This window comes from Mytilus trossulus, chromosome 5 (assembly GCF_036588685.1).
Source record: "Mytilus trossulus isolate FHL-02 chromosome 5, PNRI_Mtr1.1.1.hap1, whole genome shotgun sequence".
Taxonomy (NCBI): domain Eukaryota; kingdom Metazoa; phylum Mollusca; class Bivalvia; order Mytilida; family Mytilidae; genus Mytilus; species Mytilus trossulus.
In genome coordinates, this window is record NC_086377.1 from 62,949,086 (window position 1) to 62,969,705 (window position 20,620).

Sequence of the window (20,620 nt, forward strand, 5' to 3'; positions counted from 1 at the left end):
TTGGCTGTAGTACTGTCTGTTCTACATTTTCTCAGAAGGAAACACCAAGTAGTAACAAACAAAAATGTACATGTATCAAGAACTTAGTTTAAGGAAATTGTGGCTCAGTAAAGATTCTGGATTTCATTTTATTTCATATTTTTAATTAAGAGAATTAAAAAGCATGCTGACCAAATCCCTTAAATGGCTTTGTAAAAAACAAATTTGTTCAGATAAAAAACCAGCCTAGCATAAATTTGAGAATAGGAATGGGGAATGTCAATGAGACAACAATCCGACTAAAGAGCAGAAAACAGTCGAAGTCCACCAACAGGTCTTCAACACAGGGAGAATATCCCACAAACGGAGATGGGCATCAGCTAAATTCTAAACAAAAATGAGTATTAGTTCATATCACACTTAACTCTGAAATGGCATGTTATTTTGAGAATTTCTTTTTCATTTAACTGTTTATTTGAATTTGTAGAATGTTAACCAAGATTCGACACTAGCCAAGATGATAGAATCTATGATCATAGAAGTCAATGGACAGGATAAAAAGGTTTGCAAATTGTAAAAAAAAAAAATGAACTTTGTTAGTTTTATCGTTTGAATTGTTTTAAATTGTCATTTTGGGGCATTTGATAGCTGACTATATGCAGTATGGGCTAAGTTAATTTTGAAGGCCATACAGTGACCTATAGTTATTAATTTCTGTGTCATTTTGTCTCTTGTGGAGAGTTGTCTCATTGGCATCATACCAGATCTTCTTTTTTATATAAACTATATTAAACTTCTTTGAATTTTGATTTTGTGTCCTGAAATTTCTTTAATCTGGTTCAGAATAATAACTGTTTCAAATGTGCATAAAAAGTCTATTTTAAGACTAGTAGATGTGTTTAGTTATAGTGTATATATGCTTTTCAGTTAGAAAGTGTAATAATGCAACATCTTGTGGACATCCTAGCTCTCTTCATTAATTGTCAAAATGTACATCTGGTGCAATAAAATTGTTATTACTAGATCGATACCAGATCAATAGACAGTACTAACTAGGTGCATGCTGGTATGATAATACAGATATTCGTTATATTTGATGTTCATGATGTTATAGAATTTAAAAATCATAAAATTGAGAATGGAAATGTGGAATGTGTCAAAGAGACAACAACCCGACCATAGAACAGACAACAGCAGAAGGTCACCAATCAGTCTTCAATGCAGTGAGAAACTCCCGCACCTGGAGGAGTCCTTCAGCTGGCCCCTAAACAAATATATATACCAGTACAGTGAGAATGAACGCCATACTAAACTCCGAATTATAATGAATGTAATATGTATCTCCATCATTCATAGTTATGATTCCTTGTTTGGATTTGACCTTAAAATTTTGGTCCTTTGTCAATGCTTGTAGTTTTATCATCCCCAATATTTGTATTGATATATACTTTTATCTTGTTTATTTTTAGCCAAAGGGATTACATCCTGAATCTGACAGAAAAGTGAAACAAGAAGCCATGGAAACGATTAAATATACTCATCAACAGTTGGTGGACATGGGCATTGAGCAGGGCAATGAAAATGTAAGTTATCTGGTCACAGGTGGCATTTTTCAACACTTTTAAACTAGATATGAGCAGGGCTACACAAATATATTTGAGCCAGCTGGACATTTTTTTTGTATTATATAGATGTAATAGGAAGATTTGGTATGAGCACAATGAGACAACTCTCCATCCAAACAACAATTTATAAATTTTTAAAGTAAACTATTATAGGTCAAAGTACAGTCATCACTACTGAGCCTTGGCTCACACAGAACAACAAGCTATAAAGGGCTCCCAAATTACCAGTGTAAAACCATTCAAACAGGAAAACCAAGTCTAATCTATATAAAAAAAAAAAAGATAAAAAAAATCCCTGTTTCCATCCATTAATACTTAGTAACAAAAGTTAAGCATTTCAATAAGCTCGGCTTTGAGCAAGAATTTTTTTTAAGTTTAATTTAATCTGGTCACGTCACGGCTGGCATTTTTCAACACAAACTAGAGGGCGATAAAATTGTAGGGATCTACTTTCCTCTAAGTCTTGTGTGTTTTGATGAATGATATAGCTTCTAATTGCTCCCTGAACAAAGAAATCCCTTTTAAAATCTTTTGCCATATTTAATCACCCTTTTACTTCACATTTTTTTTTAATGTTGTCAATATAGCAAACTAGGTTACTTTCCATGTGATGAAAAGCAATGTGTTTTTAGATGTTTGAAATAGAGAATGCCATTTAAATGCATGGTTGCCTTTTACTGCATACTGTCACTTCATTTTGAACATTGAATATAATTGTCTCATTGGCAATCATACCATATCTCCTTTTTTTATACAAATTTTGCGTGGATAATGCTATTATGTCGTTGTCTGCATCGTCTGCATTGTTGTCTGAAGACAAATTTAGTGTCTAGACAATTACTTAAGTTTATAAGCAAATGTGTGACTGTCTCTATAATTTTTTACAAGAAGGTTCAATACTACTAAAGGAAGGTTTGGATTGCTTTTGGGGGTTATGGTCCCAATAGTATAGGAATTAGGGGCAAAAAAGGGGCCCAAATAAGAATTTTTGTAGTTTCTAGACAATGTCTTGTGTTTAAGTGTATGAATCTCTCAACAAGTTTTCATACAACAAAGGGTTTGTTAGGATCAACTTTTGGAGGTTTATGGCTCAAACCATTCAGAAATTAGGTGCAAAAAAGGGGCAAAAAATTGTTTTTTTTCTGGTTAATGGACAATTAAGACAATTTAAAAACAGTGTAAGGGAGGTAAACAGTGAAAGGGAGGTAAACTGTGTAAGGGAGGTAATTCAAATTGAAATACATTTAAAAACAATGTTGTGTATGTTTCAATTTACCTCCCTTACACTACTTGTGAATTATGTATACAGAAATGTCAGGTTTTTGCCTTTTTGTAAAAACAAAGGGGGGAGGTGTGGTCAATAGGCAACAGCATAGTGTATTGCGCTTAAGCAAAAAAGGGGGTAAACATTTTTTTTTAGAACTGGGTTTTGGGGGAACAATTTGCAACAGCATAGTGTATTGCACAAAAGAAATAAAGGGATTTTAAATCTTTTTAATTTTGTTTTGGGGGGGAGGGTTCAATTCACAACAGCATAATGAATTGCACAAAAGCAAAACATATAAATTCAGATTATATAACCAACTCTAAGTTCTTTGTTATTCAGTTATTCTATGTCAGAAACCTATTACATGTCAAATATTTAATTACAATTAATAAATAAATCCTTCATGTCATCCTCTATGCTCATTTTAACATGGGTAGGCATGATATTTGTCGATATTTTACACTGAGCATTAGCGAGTTTTTTTCCTGAGGAGTCAGTGCATTACATTTCATATTTGATAAGTTCAAAAACTACAAGCAGTGTAAAAATATGTTGTTTTATAAAAAAAAAATAATAAAAGTTTATTCCTGCTGCTTAAATGTAAACATTTTAAAGGATAACGATAGAAATTACGTTTATATACACAGTAAGTTCGTGCGCATGTGTCAAACATATTTTTTATGCTCATTAGAACACGGCTTTGTTTACAAAGCGTAATAAGGACGTCATATTAGAATCCATTTTCAGAGCTGTATCAAGCTATATATTGTGTCCATTTTTGTCTTAACTATTCAGGGTTGGACCTCTGCGGTCGTATCCAGCTGTGCTTGGCGAAGCAATTTATTTTATACATGTATTGAATTTAATCTAAATCATTGAATCCAATAATCATATATAAATTAAAAAAAATCTGTTTTAGGAATTACAGAGAAATTTTTATGTTGGCGAAAATACATATTGGGAAAAGGGCATAGTGCCATATACAATTAAAGGCAGTTTGTGTAAGTATATCATAGTTGTTAAAAGTATTAAGATTAAGACCAATATGGTGGAGGACACTTGATACGGGTCACATTTGAAGCAGGGTCATCATACCAAGTCCCAGTGCACCCGATTACTCCTGTTCTCCAAGAACAGTTATATAGCTATCAAAGGTACCAGGATTATAATTTAGTACGCCAGATGCACGTTTCGTCTACATAAGACTCATCAATGACGCTCATAACAAATATTTATAAAGCCAAACAAGTACAAAGTTAGCATCGAGGATCCAAAATTCCAAAAAGTTGTGCCAAATACGGCTAAGGTATTATCTATATGCCTGGGATAAGAAAATCCTGATTTTAATTTTCGAAAAATGCAAAGTTTTGTAAACAGGAAATTGATAAAAATGACCACATTATTGATATTCATGCCAACACCAAAGTGTTGGACTACTGGGCTGGTGATACCTTTGGGAACAAAACGTCAACCAGCAGTGGCATCGACCCAGTGATGTAAATAGCTATCAAAGGTACCAGATTATATGATTTTATTTTATATCTGATAATTCATACCTTATACCTGAGACATCTTTGGTTTTCTAAGTCTAGGGTACACTAAAATTTATTGTTTTGCTTCTAACACAAAGTTATCAAACTTTTCCTTTGTTAAGAATCACTTATCAAATAGTTATACTCTTCAGTGCCATTTGCAGCATAAATGTGCAGTCAAGGGCCTTACTGACATGCCATCTATTTAGTTTTATTTACTATGATCTCTCTTCATTTTCTTAATTGTTCATCTCTTTATCTCTGTTCGAAAAATTGCCAAAAAAGTTTTTTTCGTTTAGATTATACATAAAGAGGGATATGTCAACTGTATCAGTGGGTCTGTTTTAAGGGAGTTCGCTTCTCAGTTTTAGAATAATTAACTTTTCAAAACACTAGATTATATAGATAAGGGATTATTAAAGGTATCAAAAGAGAAAAAAAAATATATAGGTCAATGTGCTTGTTTTCGAGATATTAGCCATTGAAAATTTGCCTTAATTTGGCGGTAAAATATTCATTATAGACTTTTCATAGCTTTATCATTGAGAAGTTTCAGTTCTCAAAAACTACCGGTATTGCTAAATAATTAAAATTTTATAAGACTTTCAGATGCCCGTCTAATCATTATTACGTGTAAAAAATTTATGAAAAGAAAAATGAGGGTCACTGGGCAAATTTTTGAGTCATTCAAATGAATAAAACTAGAGGATTCCGAAAATCTGACAACAATCCAAAAACATGACAAGTGAACTTCCTTAAGGTCATCAATTTCTGTAGCAGAGAATCTAAGTGGATAGATGCATACATGGAAATGCAAGAAACAATTGTGAAAAAAAAAGGATTTTTTTTTAGAAAAAATGCATCAAGCAACTGGCAAATATGATCATTTAATCCAGAAACCATTCTCCAAACAAAATAAATTACTTAACTAATCAATTTTGTTTATTTTAGCCATACTTAAGAGAGAAACAGAAGTACAAAACACATTTCATGCTGCAATTAAACATAAGCATTCATAGCAACATTAAAATTTTAACCTAAAGAAATTTTCCTAGATAAGTTATTTATTAAACAATTTTTGTTGATTTTAGCCAACCCCAAAGAGAGAGAGATAATTGAAACAGCTATAGAGGAATTGGCGAGGAAGACCTGTATACAACTGGTTCCCAAAGGCAGTAAAGAAGCGCAGGGTCTCAGTCATACCACCTATATAGAATTTGTTGATTTTCCGTATGTAATACTAGAAGCATAGTTCTACTATAATTTGAGAATTTACTGTGTGCATTTATTTAATATAATTGCCATTTTTGAAGACACTTCTCCATAAGGTTTATTATTGTCAGAATATACATATTAGTTTAAATATATTTATTTAGAGTGGATTGTTTTCAACTTATATTAATCCCTTTCCACTTTGCAGGTGCGAGTGCTGCCTTGTAGCAGCATTAGCCTGCTCTTTTTCGAAATCTATATACATATTACATGTATTTGTGTGAATTCATTAGTGATAGAGGCAGTATCTACATGTATACATGTTTTCATCAAAAAATTAGTTGACCATTTGTGTTTCTCTCATAAATTATTTGATACATCTACATAAATATGGTCATGTCCCGAATTTCCGAAAATAACAGCAAAAACAACTAAAGACATGGCAACAAGAAATTCAGCAAAACATCCAAGCTTTTGAAAAAAGGAATAGACAGAAACATCAGGGCAAGGTTAGGAGTTGAACATGTATAAATTCTATGTGTTAAAAATATATATATGATAGACTAAGATTGATATCTTCACTCTATTTGATGTCCATCCATCAAATCAGCAGGCAATCTTCTGCCCATCTGGACCCAGAGTTGTGATGGAAACAATTACCTTCAAGCAAGAAGGAAGATTATCTAGCTTTTAAACCAGGTTTAACTCACCATTATCTTTAGAAAAAACATGTATCAAGCCTGGAATATGACATTGTTTTGCATCTACTCCATTGGTTGAAAAAGTCTTGTTTGATTTTATCATCTTTATACGACCCTTTTTTGAATTTACTTGTAGATTGTATATTTGTTATACTTTTTTTTTATCATTTTTGAAAATAGCTCTTTTTATCTTTTAGGGGATGCTGGTCCTATGTCGGAAGAAATCCATCAGGTGTACAACATATCAGTTTACAGAATCCAGGTTGTGTGGATGTAAGTTCTTGTATTCAAGGATGTTTATTATGCTACTTTGTTTCAAAATTAAAAGTTTTTTAAAAGACTGTTTCAAATTGATAGTATATCAAAAATAACAAGGATTATTAAATAATTAGGAAAAGAAAAGCAGGATTAATAGGAAAAGAAAAGCAGGGTTTATGGACAAATTTTTTAAATGGCAATACATGAACAAAACCTCTGAGCATTCTGAAAATTTGGCAAAAATTCAAAATCAAGAGAAGCGAACCTCCTTAAGTATTATTCTTGCTTAGGGTAAATATAAAAACAATGACTTATAGAAAAGAATTATCGTCAATGTCCTATAGTGCGTTGGTATTTTTTTTTTTTTAGCTCTGGTACATATTAATAGTCCCTTTGTCAATTACTGATTTGATTCTATTATTACACACGTTTTAAACAAATTACTTCCCTTTGTCAATTGTAGACTGGTTCCATACCAGACGTTATGAATTGAAAGTGTTGTATCAGCGGTATAACTTATTTTTCATGAAAAATAATTTTGTATGTCATAAGTAATAATTTAGCTTAACAACAAATTAAGGAATTGAAGTTAAACGAAATACAAACCTTAAAGATTACTCACATAAGCCACTGGTAAATTTGCTCTTTCTGCTACAGGTAGCTCTCCATCGTAAATAAGATTAATGTCCTTCATAAGAAAGACAACTTAAAAAGGAATCTCTAATTACAGGGTCAACTACGGGAATTGGCAAATAGCCTATTAACACTAAATATATAAGAAAAATCAGTAAATAACTTACAATGAGTTGGTGTATTTTTTCAGCTCCTGTATTATTTAGCACAAAATGTAAGAAAAGCATTTTCATCAAAAGTTTATGAGTTCAATTGTTGTATATTTTTCTTAGCTCCTGTATTAACTCATGCTAGAAGAAAACAATTTATTGTCAATATCTTTTAATGAGTTGGTGTATATTTATCTTAGCTACTGTATTAATTAACAAATGGTATTAGAAAACAATTTTTCATCAATATCTAACAACAAGTTGCCATGACAAGTCGTCAAGTGTACATGTGGATTAATTCTTTTTTGTGGGTACACTTTTAATTGGATTGAATATCCAACACATTTTTTGCACTACTTTTTTATACAAATCTTTAAATAAATTGTACTGTGTTGAAACATTTGAATTTGTATTTTACATTTTGTACCTGTACCCAAATAACTATACAAATTGGTATCCCCCCAATAAAAATGAATTTAAAATAATTGTATAATCATGAATTGGCTAATTCTATTTCAAGTTCTAATAAAATGCATCCCTATCTTTTGTTTTCTACAGCACTCCACGGTCCAACATGAGATCTGGCATGCTATATATAGAATCTCTATTGTTTTATACAGCACTCTACAGTCCAACATGAGATCTTGCATGCTTTATATAGAATCTCTATTGTTTTCTACAGCACTCCACGGTCCAACATGAGATCTTGCATGCTATATATAGAATCTCTATTGTTTTATACAGCACTCTACAGTCCAACATGAGATCTTACATGCTATATATAGAATCTCTATTGTTTTATACAGCACTCCACGGTCCAACATGAGATCTTACATGCTATATATAGAATCTCTATTGTTTTATACAGCACTCTACAGTCCAACATGAGATCTTACATGCTATATATAGAATCTCTATTGTTTTCTACAGCACTCTACAGTCCAACATGAGATCTTACATGCTATATATAGAATCTCTATTGTTTTCTACAGCACTCTACAGTCCAACATGAGATCTTACATGCTATATATAGAATCTCTATTGTTTTATACAGCACTCTACAGTCCAACATGAGATCTTACATGCTATATATAGAATCTCTATTGTTTTATACAGCACTCTACAGTCCAACATGAGATCTTACATGCTATATATAGAATCTCTATTGTTTTATACAGCACTCCACGGTCCAACATAAGATCTTACATGCTATATATAGAATCTCTATTGTTTTATACAGCACTCTACAGTCCAACATGAGATCGTACATGCTATATATAGAATCTCTATTGTTTTATACCGCACTCCATGGTACAACATGAGATCTTGCATGCTATATATAGAATCTCTATTGTTTTATACAGCACTCTACAGTCCAACATGAGATCTTACATGCTATATATAGAATCTCTATTGTTTTATACAGCACTCTACAGTCCAACATGAGATCTTGCATGCTATATATAGAATCTCTATTGTTTTCTACAGCACTCTACAGTCCAACATGAGATCTTACATGCTATATATAGAATCTCTATTGTTTTCTACAGCACTCTACAGTCCAACATGAGATCTTACATGCTATATATAGAATCTCTATTGTTTTCTACAGCACTCTACAGTCCAACATGAGATCTTACATGCTATATATAGAATCTCTATTGTTTTCTACAGCACTCCACGGTCCAACATGAGATCTTACATGCTCTATATAGAATCTCTATTGTTTTCTACAGCACTCTACAGTCCAACATGAGATCTTACATGCTATATATAGAATCTCTATTGTTTTATACAGCACTCTACAGTCCAACATGAGATCTTACATGCTATATATAGAATCTCTATTGTTTTCTACAGCACTCTACAGTCCAACATGAGATCTTACATGCTATATATAGAATCTCTATTGTTTTCTACAGCACTCTACAGTCCAACATGAGATCTTACATGCTATATATAGAATCTCTATTGTTTTATACAGCACTCTACAGTCCAACATGAGATCTTACATGCTATATATAGAATCTCTATTGTTTTATACAGCACTCTACTGTCCAACATGAGATCTTACATGCTATATATAGAATCTCTATTGTTTTATACAGCACTCTACAGTCCAACATGAGATCTTACATGCTATATATAGAATCTCTATTGTTTTCTCCAGCACTCTACAGTCCAACATGAGATCTTACATGCTTTATATAGAATCTCTATTGTTTTATACAGCACTCTACAGTCCAACATGAGATCTTACATGCTTTATATAGAATCTCTATTGTTTTCTACAGCACTCTACAGTCCAACATGAGATCTTACATGCTATATATAGAATCTCTATTGTTTTATACAGCACTCTACAGTCCAACATGAGATCTTACATGCTTTATATAGAATCTCTATTGTTTTCTCCAGCACTCTACAGTCCAACATGAGATCTTACATGCTATATATAGAATCTCTATTGTTTTCTACAGCACTCTACAGTCCAACATGAGATCTTACATGCTATATATAGAATCTCTATTGTTTTCTACAGCACTCTACAGTCCAACATGATATCTTACATGCTATATATAGAATCTCTATTGTTTTATACAGCACTCTACAGTCCAACATGAGATCTTACATGCTATATATAGAATCTCTATTGTTTTATACAGCACTCTACAGTCCAACATGAGATCTTACATGCTTTATATAGAATCTCTATTGTTTTCTACAGCACTCTACAGTCCAACATGAGATCTTACATGCTATATATAGAATCTCTATTGTTTTCTACAGCACTCTACAGTCCAACATGAGATCTTGCATGCTATATATAGAATCTCTATTGTTTTATACAGCATTCTACAGTCCAACATGAGATCTTACATGCTATATATAGAATCTCTATTGTTTTATACAGCACTCCACGGTCCAACATGAGATCTTACATGCTATATATAGAATCTCTATTGTTTTATACAGCACTCCACAGTCCAACATGAGATCTTGCATGCTTTATATAGAATCTCTATTGTTTTATACAGCACTCTACAGTCCAACATGAGATCTTACATGCTATATATAGAATCTCTATTGTTTTATACAGCACTCTACAGTCCAACATGAGATCTTACATGCTATATATAGAATCTCTTTTGTTTTATACAGCACTCTACAGTCCAACATGATATCTTACATGCTATATATAGAATCTCTATTGTTTTATACAGCATTCTACAGTCCAACATCAGATCTTACATGCTTTATATAGAATCTCTATTGTTTTATACAGCACTCCACAGTCCAACATGAGATCTTACATGCTATATATAGAATCTCTATTGTTTTATACAGCACTCCACAGTCCAACATGAGATCTTGCATGCTATATATATAGAATCTCTATTGTTTTATACAGCACTCTACAGTCCAACATGAGATCTTGCATGCTTTATATAGAATCTATATTGTTTTATACAGCACTCTACAGTCCAACATGAGATCTTACATGCTATATATAGAATCTCTATTGTTTTATACAGCAATCCACGGTCTAACATGAGATCTTACATGCTATATATAGAATCTCTTTTGTTTTATACAGCACTCTACAGTCCAACATCTTACATGCTATATATAGAATCTCTATTGTTTTATACAGCACTCTACGGTCCAACATGAGATCTTACATGCTATATATAGAATCTCTATTGTTTTATACAGCACTCTACAGTCCAACATGAGATCTTACATGCTATATATAGAATTTCTATTGTTTTATACAGCACTCCATGGTCCAACATGAGATCTTACATGCTATATATAGAATCTCTATTGTTTTATACAGCACTCTACAGTCCAACATGAGATCTTACATGCTATATATAGAATCTCTATTGTTTTATACAGCACTCTACTGTCCAACATGAGATCTTACATGCTATATATAGAATCTCTATTGTTTTATACAGCACTCTACAGTCCAACATGAGATCTTACATGCTATATATAGAATCTCTATTGTTTTATACAGCACTCCAAAGTCCAACATGAGATCTTACATGCTATATATAGAATCTCTATTGTTTTATACAGCATTCCACAGTCCAACCTGAGATCTTACATGCTATATATAGAATCTCTTTTGTTTTATACAGCACTCTACAGTCCAACATGAGATCTTACATGCTATATATAGAATCTCTATTGTTTTATACAGCACTCCACAGTCCAACATGAGATCTTACATGCTTTATATAGAATCTCTATTGTTTTATACAGCATTCTACAGTCCAACATCAGATCTTACATGCTATATATAGAATCTCTATTGTTTTATACAGCACTCTACAGTCCAACATGAGATCTTACATGCTATATATAGAATCTCTTTTGTTTTATACAGCACTCCACAGTCCAACATGAGATCTTACATGCTATATATAGAATCTCTTTTGTTTTCTACAGCACTCTACAGTCCAACATGAGATCTTACATGCTATATATAGAATCTCTATTGTTTTATACAGCACTCCACAGTCCAACATGAGATCTTACATGCTATATATAGAATATCTTTTGTTTTATACAGCACTCTACAGTCCAACATGAGATCTTACATGCTATATATAGAATCTATATTGTTTTCTACAGCACTCCACGGTCCAACATGAGATCTTACATGCTATATATAGAATCTCTTTTGTTTTATACAGCACTCCACAGTCCAACATGAGATCTTACATGCTATATATAGAATCTCTATTGTTTTATACAGCACTCTACGGTCCAACATGAGATCTTACATGCTATATATAGAATCTCTATTGTTTTATACAGCACTCTACAGTCCAACATGAGATCTTACATGCTATATATAGAATCTCTTTTGTTTTATACAGCATTCTACAGTCCAACATGAGATCTTACATGCTATATATAGAATCTCTATTGTTTTATACAGCACTCTACTGTCCAACATGAGATCTTACATGCTATATATAGAATCTCTATTGTTTTATACAGCACTCTACAGTCCAACATGAGATCTTACATGCTATATATAGAATCTCTTTTGTTTTATACAGCATTCCACGGTCCAACATGAGATCTTACATGCTATATATAGAATCTCTATTGTTTTATACAGCATTCCACGGTCCAACATGAGATCTTGCATGCTATATATAGAATCTCTATTGTTTTATACAGCATTCCACAGTCCAACCTGAGATCTTACATGCTATATATAGAATCTCTATTGTTTTATACAGCATTCCACGGTCCAACATGAGATATTGCATGCTATATATAGAATCTCTATTGTTTTCTACAGCACTCTACAGTCCAACATGAGATCTTGCATGCTATATATAGAATCTCTATTGTTTTATACAGCACTCTACAGTCCAACATGAGATCTTGCATGCTATATTTAGAATCTCTATTGTTTTATAAAGCATTCCACGGTCCAACATGAGATCTTGCATGCTATATATAGAATCTCTATTGTTTTTTACAGCACTCCACGGTCCAACATGAGATCTTACATGCTATATATAGAATCTCTATTGTTTTATACAGCACTCTACAGTCCAACATGAGATCTTACATGCTATATATAGAATCTCTATTGTTTAATACAGCACTCTACAGTCCAACATGAGATCTTACATGCTATATATAGAATCTCTATTGTTTTATACAGCACTCTACAGTCCAACATGAGATCTTACATGCTATATATAGAATCTCTATTGTTTTATACAGCACTCTACAGTCCAACATGAGATCTTACATGCTATATATAGAATCTCTATTGTTTAATACAGCACTCTACAGTCCAACATGAGATCTTACATGCTATATATAGAATCTCTATTGTTTTATACAGCACTCTACAGTCCAACATGAGATCTTACATGCTATATATAGAATCTCTATTGTTTAATACAGCACTCTACAGTCCAACATGAGATCTTACATGCTATATATAGAATCTCTATTGTTTTATACAGCACTCTACAGTCCAACATGAGATCTTACATGCTATATATAGAATCTCTATTGTTTTATACAGCACTCCAGTCCAACATGAGATCTTGCATGCTATATATAGAATCTCTATTGTTTTATACAGCATTCCACGGTCCAACATGAGATCTTACATGCTTTGTATAAAATCTCTTTTGTTTTATACAGCACTCCACGGTCCAACATGAGATCCTACATGCTATGTATAAAATCTCTTTTGTTTTATACAGCACTCTACAGTCCAACATGAGATCTTACATGCTATATATAGAATCTCTATTGTTTAATACAGCACTCTACAGTCCAACATGAGATCTTACATGCTATATATAGAATCTCTATTGTTTTATACAGCACTCCACAGTCCAACATGAGATCTTGCATGCTATATATAGAATCTCTATTGTTTTATACAGCATTCCACAGTCCAACCTGAGATCTTACATGCAATATATAGAATCTCTATTGTTTTATACAGCACTCTACAGTCCAACATGAGATCTTACATGCTATATATAGAATCTCTATTGTTTAATACAGCACTCTACTGTCCAACATGAGATCTTACATGCTATATATAGAATCTCTATTGTTTTATACAGCACTCCACGGTCCAACATGAGATCGTACATGCTATATATAGAATCTCTATTGTTTTATACCGCACTCCATGGTACAACATGAGATCTTGCATGCTATATATAGAATCTCTATTGTTTTATACAGCACTCTACAGTCCAACATGAGATCTTACATGCTATATATAGAATCTCTATTGTTTTATACAGCACTCTACAGTCCAACATGAGATCTTACATGCTATATATAGAATCTCTATTGTTTAATACAGCACTCTACTGTCCAACATGAGATCTTACATGCTATATATAGAATCTCTATTGTTTTATACAGCACTCCACGGTCCAACATGAGATCTTACATGCTATATATAGAATCTCTATTGTTTTATACAGCACTCTACAGTCCAACATGAGATCTTACATGCTATATATAGAATCTCTATTGTTTTATACAGCACTCCACGGTCCAACATGAGATCTTACATGCTATATATAGAATCTCTATTGTTTTCTACAGCACTCTACTGTCCAACATGAGATCTTACATGCTATATATAGAATCTCTATTGTTTTCTACAGCACTCTACTGTCCAACATGAGATCTTACATGCTATATATAGAATCTCTATTGTTTTTATACAGCACTCCACGGTCCAACATGAGATCTTACATGCTTTATATAGAATCTCTGTTGTTTTATACAGCACTCCACGGTCCAACATGAGATCTTGCATGCTTTAGGAATGTGGCATGAACAGAATCGCTTAGACAGAGATGAATACATCAGAATTTTAAAGGAAAATGTAACATCAGGAAATGAATTTAATTTTGACAAAAAAAAGACCTCAGATACTCGACCATATGACGCAGAATCTGTTATGCAGTATAGCCTGTATGTAAGTACTTCAATAAACCGTAGAATTTTTAAATATTGGTTGATATGTAGATTATATCATGCTTTTTGATTTTTAGCTCACCTGGCCCACAAGTGAGCTTTTCTCATCACTTTGCGTCCTTCGTCCGTCATACGTTGTCTGTAAACCTTTACAAAAATCTTCTCCTCTGAAACTACTGGGCCAAATTTAACGAAACATGGCTAAAATCATTATTAGGGTATCTTGTTTAATATTGTGTCTGGTGACCCTGCCAAACAACCAATGGCTTATAGCCGCCATGGCTAAAAATATAACATAGGGGTAAAATGCAGTTTTTGGCTTATAACTCAAAAACTAAAGCATTTGGAGCAAATTTGATGGTGGTAAAATTGTTTATCAGGTCAACATCTATCTGCCCTTAAATTTTCAGATGAATTGGACAACCCATTGTTGGGTTGCTGCCCCTGAATTGGTAATTTTAAGGAAAGTTTGCTGTTTTTGTTTATCATGAATATTATTATAGATATAGATCAACTGTAAACAGCAAAAATGTTCAGCAAAGTTAGATTTACAAATAAGTCAACATGACTGAAATGGTCAGTTGACCCCTTTAGGAGTTATCGCTCTTTATAGTCAATTTTTCACCATTTTTCGTAAATCTTGGTAATCTTTTACAAAAATCTTCTCCTCTGAAACTACTGGGCCAAATTCATCCAAATTTGGCCACAATCATCTTTGGGTATCTAGTTTAAAAAGTGTCTGGCGACCAAGCCATCCATCCAAGATGTCTGCCACGTCTAGAAATAGAACAAAGGTGTAAAATGCCATTTTTGGCTTATAACTCAAAAACCAAAGCATTTACATGTAGATCAAATCTGACATGGTTAAATTGTTTATCAGGTCAAGATCTATTTGTCCTGAAATTTTCAGATGGATCAGACAACCTGTTGTTAGGTTGCTGCCCCTGAAATGGTAATTTAAAAAAATAAGTAAATATGACCAAAATGGTCAATTCACCCCCTAAGGATTTTTTTTCCTTTATCAATTTAACATTTTATAGTCATTTTTTAACAATTTTCATAAAATTTGTAAATTTTTACTGCCATTTTCCACTGAAACTACTGGGCCAAGTTCATTGATAGCTATAATTGTAAGCAGCAAGAATGTTCAGTAAAATAAGATGTACAAACACATCACCATCACCAAAACACAATTTTGTCATGAATCTATCTGCGTCCTTTGTTTAGTATTAACACAGACCAAGGTGAGCGCCACAGACTCTTTAGAGCCTCTAGTTGGTGTTTTAATGTCACTTTTAAGCACCACATTTAGGCTATTTTATGGCAGAAAGTTTTTATTTGTGGTGAAGCTGAAGTGCCTGAAGAAAACTACTGACCTTCGATAGGAAAACTTACAATCCTGGTCAATTAAGATTGGAGTCAAGTGCACTCGCATGTGCAGGGTTCAAACTCACAACCTCAGTGTTGACTGGCTAGTGATTACAGTAGTTATTACTTTGACCACTCGGCCACCAAGGCCCCCTATAATGCTTTTTGCAAAAATGTAAGAAAAAGAATAGGTAACAATGTCTTTTTGCGTCCCCTACTGACGAAATCCAAGTGACTTAAGGTTTGCACTCCATCTGCCTGTTTATCCACCAGTCCAGCAAATTCCACACTTTTTTTTGCGTTCTTGAATATATTGATTTGGTATTTAGTCAGGGATGATTCCAGTTGTTTTCAAATGGGTCCCTTGACCATCAAAATTGGGAATTTTCATCAAATTGGGAATTTTCTTAAAATTGGGATTTTTTTTCTACATAAAATCTATGATGAAATAATATCATTTTCCTGTAAAAACGGAAATTGTATCAAGTTTCACCTGTTTCATAGTGTGTGGATATCCTTTTTCATCATAAATGATCTGTCATGTATTTTCAAAAATGGGCAGACAGTCGTTTTTTTTATTTGAGAGCCAAGCAGAACCTTTACGCAATCGGCGCCTATTGAATTTTGATAATTTATAAGTTTTTCTCCCTGTCGAGGTCTGCTTTTAATATGTGACCCATTTTGACAAAAAGCATCTATTATCTATATGCTATTACGAAATCAAATACTCCCATAGCATTTTCTTCAATTTCTATGGGAGTATTTGATCTAGTAAAAGCATATTTCATTTAAAGGTCTGCTTTTACGAGAACTAAGGTATTGAGAAACGTCTCAGAAAAAACACATAATAACAATATGATAACATATCTTATCTTAACAATCTTTCGCTTACATCATTCTTATTCGGATCTTAAAACACTTTGAAGACAAATGGGAAAAATTGTAATTGCCTTAATCGGTGCAGGAAACATTTCCGGAAAAATCAATTTTAAAATATTTTTTTTCTAAATTGGGAAATTATTTTCACACAATTTTTTGGGGCCGCTGGAGGAATTAAGGGCCGCTAAGCGGCCCTAAACTATATAGTGGAATTATCCCTGTTAGTGTATGTTTTATCACAAATTTTCAAAGTAAAAAACTAACATAAAACTAACATAGATGTTAAAAATTCATCTGAGGTTTGAATTGCACATATAAACATCATGTTAGATTTTTGTGGGCCACATATGAACTTAGCCAAACTGCACATGTCAGCAATCTGATATGCATACAATTCTTACTTGCATCTCATGTGACTAATTCACATGTGAAACTTACAGTATGTGCATTTGTTAGCAATTTCTGTAATGGTTAAGTCATCAGAACCCCTTAAAGATGATTTGTTATTATTAGGGTAGAAATGCCTTCTTTCTGCTTATTCAAAGGTCAATATTTAGGATGCTTGCATATGACTCTTAGTACAGTTCTTATTTAATTCTAATCTTATTTTTAGTCATTTGGGAAAGAAATAGGAAACACAACATTAAAAACAATGGAGTTTGTTGACAAAAACCTTGAATTTCTAGCTGACCTAGACGCTGGACTGGATTTCTATGATGTGGCCGATATCACTGATGCATATCAATGTGCAGGTATTATTTCAGATTAAGTTAGTAGAACTGAGTTATGGATGCTTTGTTAATTTTTTGTCGAGCTTGCAACTTTTGTTGCAGAAACCTCAACATAGGGATAGTGATCCGGCTGCGGCGTTAGCTAACTTTTTAAAAGCTTTATATTTTAGAAGGTGGAAGACCTGGATGCTTCATACTTTATATACATATGCCTCATGTTACGAAGTTTTTGTCAGTCACATGTCAAATGTCCTTGACCTCATTTTCACGGTTCAGTGACCACCTGAAAAAAAAGTTCAGATTTTTTGTAATGTTGAATTCTCTCGTATTATAAGTAATAGGATAATAATATTTGGTATGTGCTTACCTTGCAAGGTCCTCATGCCTATCAGACAGTTTTCACTTGACCTCAACCTCATTTCATGGATCAGTAAACAAGGTTAAGTTTTGGTGGTCAAGTCCATATCTCAAATACTATAAGCTATTGGGCTAGTATATTCGGTGTATAGAAGGACTGTAAGGTGTACGTGTCCAACTGGCAGATGTCATCTGACCTTGACCCCATTTTCATGGTTCAATGGTTATAGTTAAGTTTTTGTGTTTTTGTCGTTTTTTTTTTTATACTTTATGCACTAGATCTACTATATTTGTTTTATGGAATGATTGTAAGGTGTACATGTATAGCGGGCAGATGTCATCTGACCTTGACCTCATTTTCATGGTTGAATGGTCAAAGTTAAGTTTTTGAGTTTTGGTCTTTTCATCTAATACTATATGCTATAGGTCAACTATATTTGGTGCATGGAAATATTTTATGATCTATGTGTCAGTCGCACAGGTTTTATTTGACCTCGACCTCATTTTCAGGGTTCATTGCTCAATGTTAATTTTTGGGTTTTGATCTATTTTTCTGAAACTATAAGTAATAGGTCAACTATATTTGTTGTATGGAAGCATCGTTTGCTTTACATGTCTGCTTGGCATTGTTCATCTGACCTTGACCTCATTTTCATGGTTCATTGGTCTTTGTTTAGTTATCTTGGTTAATGTTAAGTTTATGTGACAGTTTTCAATAAAGCTTTATACTTAGGACTATCAACATAATATCAATGATTAGTAAAGAAGGCGAGACATTTCAGTGTGTGCACTCTTGTCTTTCTATTTTCCCATTTTTTATTTCAATATAGATAGGTGTTCAGTATTCTATTTTTATGCCCCACCTACGATAGTAGAGGGGCATTATGTTTTCTGTTTTGTGCCTCCGTTCGTTAGTCCCGCTTCACGTTAAAGTTTTTGGTCGACTAGTCTTTGATGAAGTTGAAGTCCAATCAATTTGAAATTTAGTACACATGTTCCCTATGATATGATCTTTCTAATTTTAATGTCAAATTAAAGTATTGACCCCAATTTCATGGTCCACTGAACAAAGAAAAAGATAGTGTGAAGCTCAGGTTAAAGTTTTTGGTCAAGGTAGTTTTTGAGGAAGTTGAAGTCTAATCAACTTGAAACTTAGTACACATGTTCCCTATGATATGATCTCTCTAATTTTAATGTCAAATTAAAGTATTGACCCCAATTTCATGGTCCACTGAACAAGAAAAAGATAGTGTGAAGCTCAGGTTAAAGTTTTTGGTCAAGGTAGTTTTTGATGAAGTTGAAGTCCAATCAATTTAAAACTTAGTACACATGTTAACTATGATATGATCTTTCTAATTTAAATGCCAAATTAAAGTATTGACCCCAATTTCACGGTCCAGTGAACATGTAAAATGATAGTGCGAGTGGGGCATCTGTGTACTAGGGACACATTTTTGTTAATTTTATATGTTGATGGATAGGAAGGTCAAGGCAATAATATAGCAAGAGTGGAAAGTATAAATATAATTGACAGATTAAAGTGTCTTGACCAGAGACCACATGACAGAGAAGGTTATATGATGATACCTTCTTCAACAATCAGCTAAATCCATACCACACTATAAGCTTAACAATGCCTCTTTATAACAAATGTAAAACAATTTAAACAAGCAAACTGTACAAAACAAAACAAAAACTCTTTTTTGTATCATATGGACAAACAGCAATAAATGATCCACAACATTGGTGAAAAAATAAAACTTCCAATATATATCCTACTCCCTTTTTTCCATAATTAAATTTATATATATTCTAAATATTATACTTATATTGGTCATTGATATATTATGTAAAATGCATATATTGGTGTACATTTCCAGCTCATTGTGAAGGATCATCCAGACCAAAATGTGAAAATGGTGGATTTGTTGACCACAACTGTGAATGTTTCTGTCCATCTGGTCTGAAGGGAGACAACTGTCAAACAGTCGAAACATCATCAGGTAAGGGGAGTTAATTTCCAAACAGGAGAAACATCATCAGGTAAGGGCAGATTAATTATTGCCAAATGATAGAAACATTATCTGGTAAGGGGAGATAATTGCCAAATAAAAGAAACATTATCAGGTAAGGGGAGACATTATTGTCAAGACCACAATGAATGACACTGCTTTTCGTTGTTCCTTTTAATTAGAGTGTATTTATCCTTATTTTTTTTCCCTTCCCTTCCTCATTCATTTCTTAGATATTTTTGGGTGGAAATGAAAGACGAGTGGTAAAATAAATTTTTGGATGTTCTATTTAAACAGATTTTGATATGGAATGAGTGTTAAGGCCAAGTGCAAAAAGGTTTCCATTTTCGAAACATCTCTTGACTTTCAATAGGGGTATAGATGTGTATTGGCTAAATTTGAAAAAGTGATTGG

The 20,620-nt window shown here is 32.9% G+C and overlaps 1 protein-coding gene across 1 annotated transcript in view; it reads left to right on the plus strand.

Moving 5' to 3' along the window:
• Positions 1 to 20,620, plus strand: part of LOC134718171 (uncharacterized) — a 55,634-nt gene that overhangs the window by 15,429 nt on the left and 19,585 nt on the right. Inside the window, exons 5-12 of the mRNA XM_063580661.1 lie at positions 467 to 541; positions 1,449 to 1,562; positions 3,791 to 3,872; positions 5,495 to 5,633; positions 6,514 to 6,589; positions 14,669 to 14,860; positions 17,720 to 17,858; positions 20,075 to 20,197. Coding sequence (XP_063436731.1) covers positions 467 to 541; positions 1,449 to 1,562; positions 3,791 to 3,872; positions 5,495 to 5,633; positions 6,514 to 6,589; positions 14,669 to 14,860; positions 17,720 to 17,858; positions 20,075 to 20,197 — 940 coding nt within the window. The remainder of the gene's footprint in view (positions 1 to 466; positions 542 to 1,448; positions 1,563 to 3,790; positions 3,873 to 5,494; positions 5,634 to 6,513; positions 6,590 to 14,668; positions 14,861 to 17,719; positions 17,859 to 20,074; positions 20,198 to 20,620) is intronic.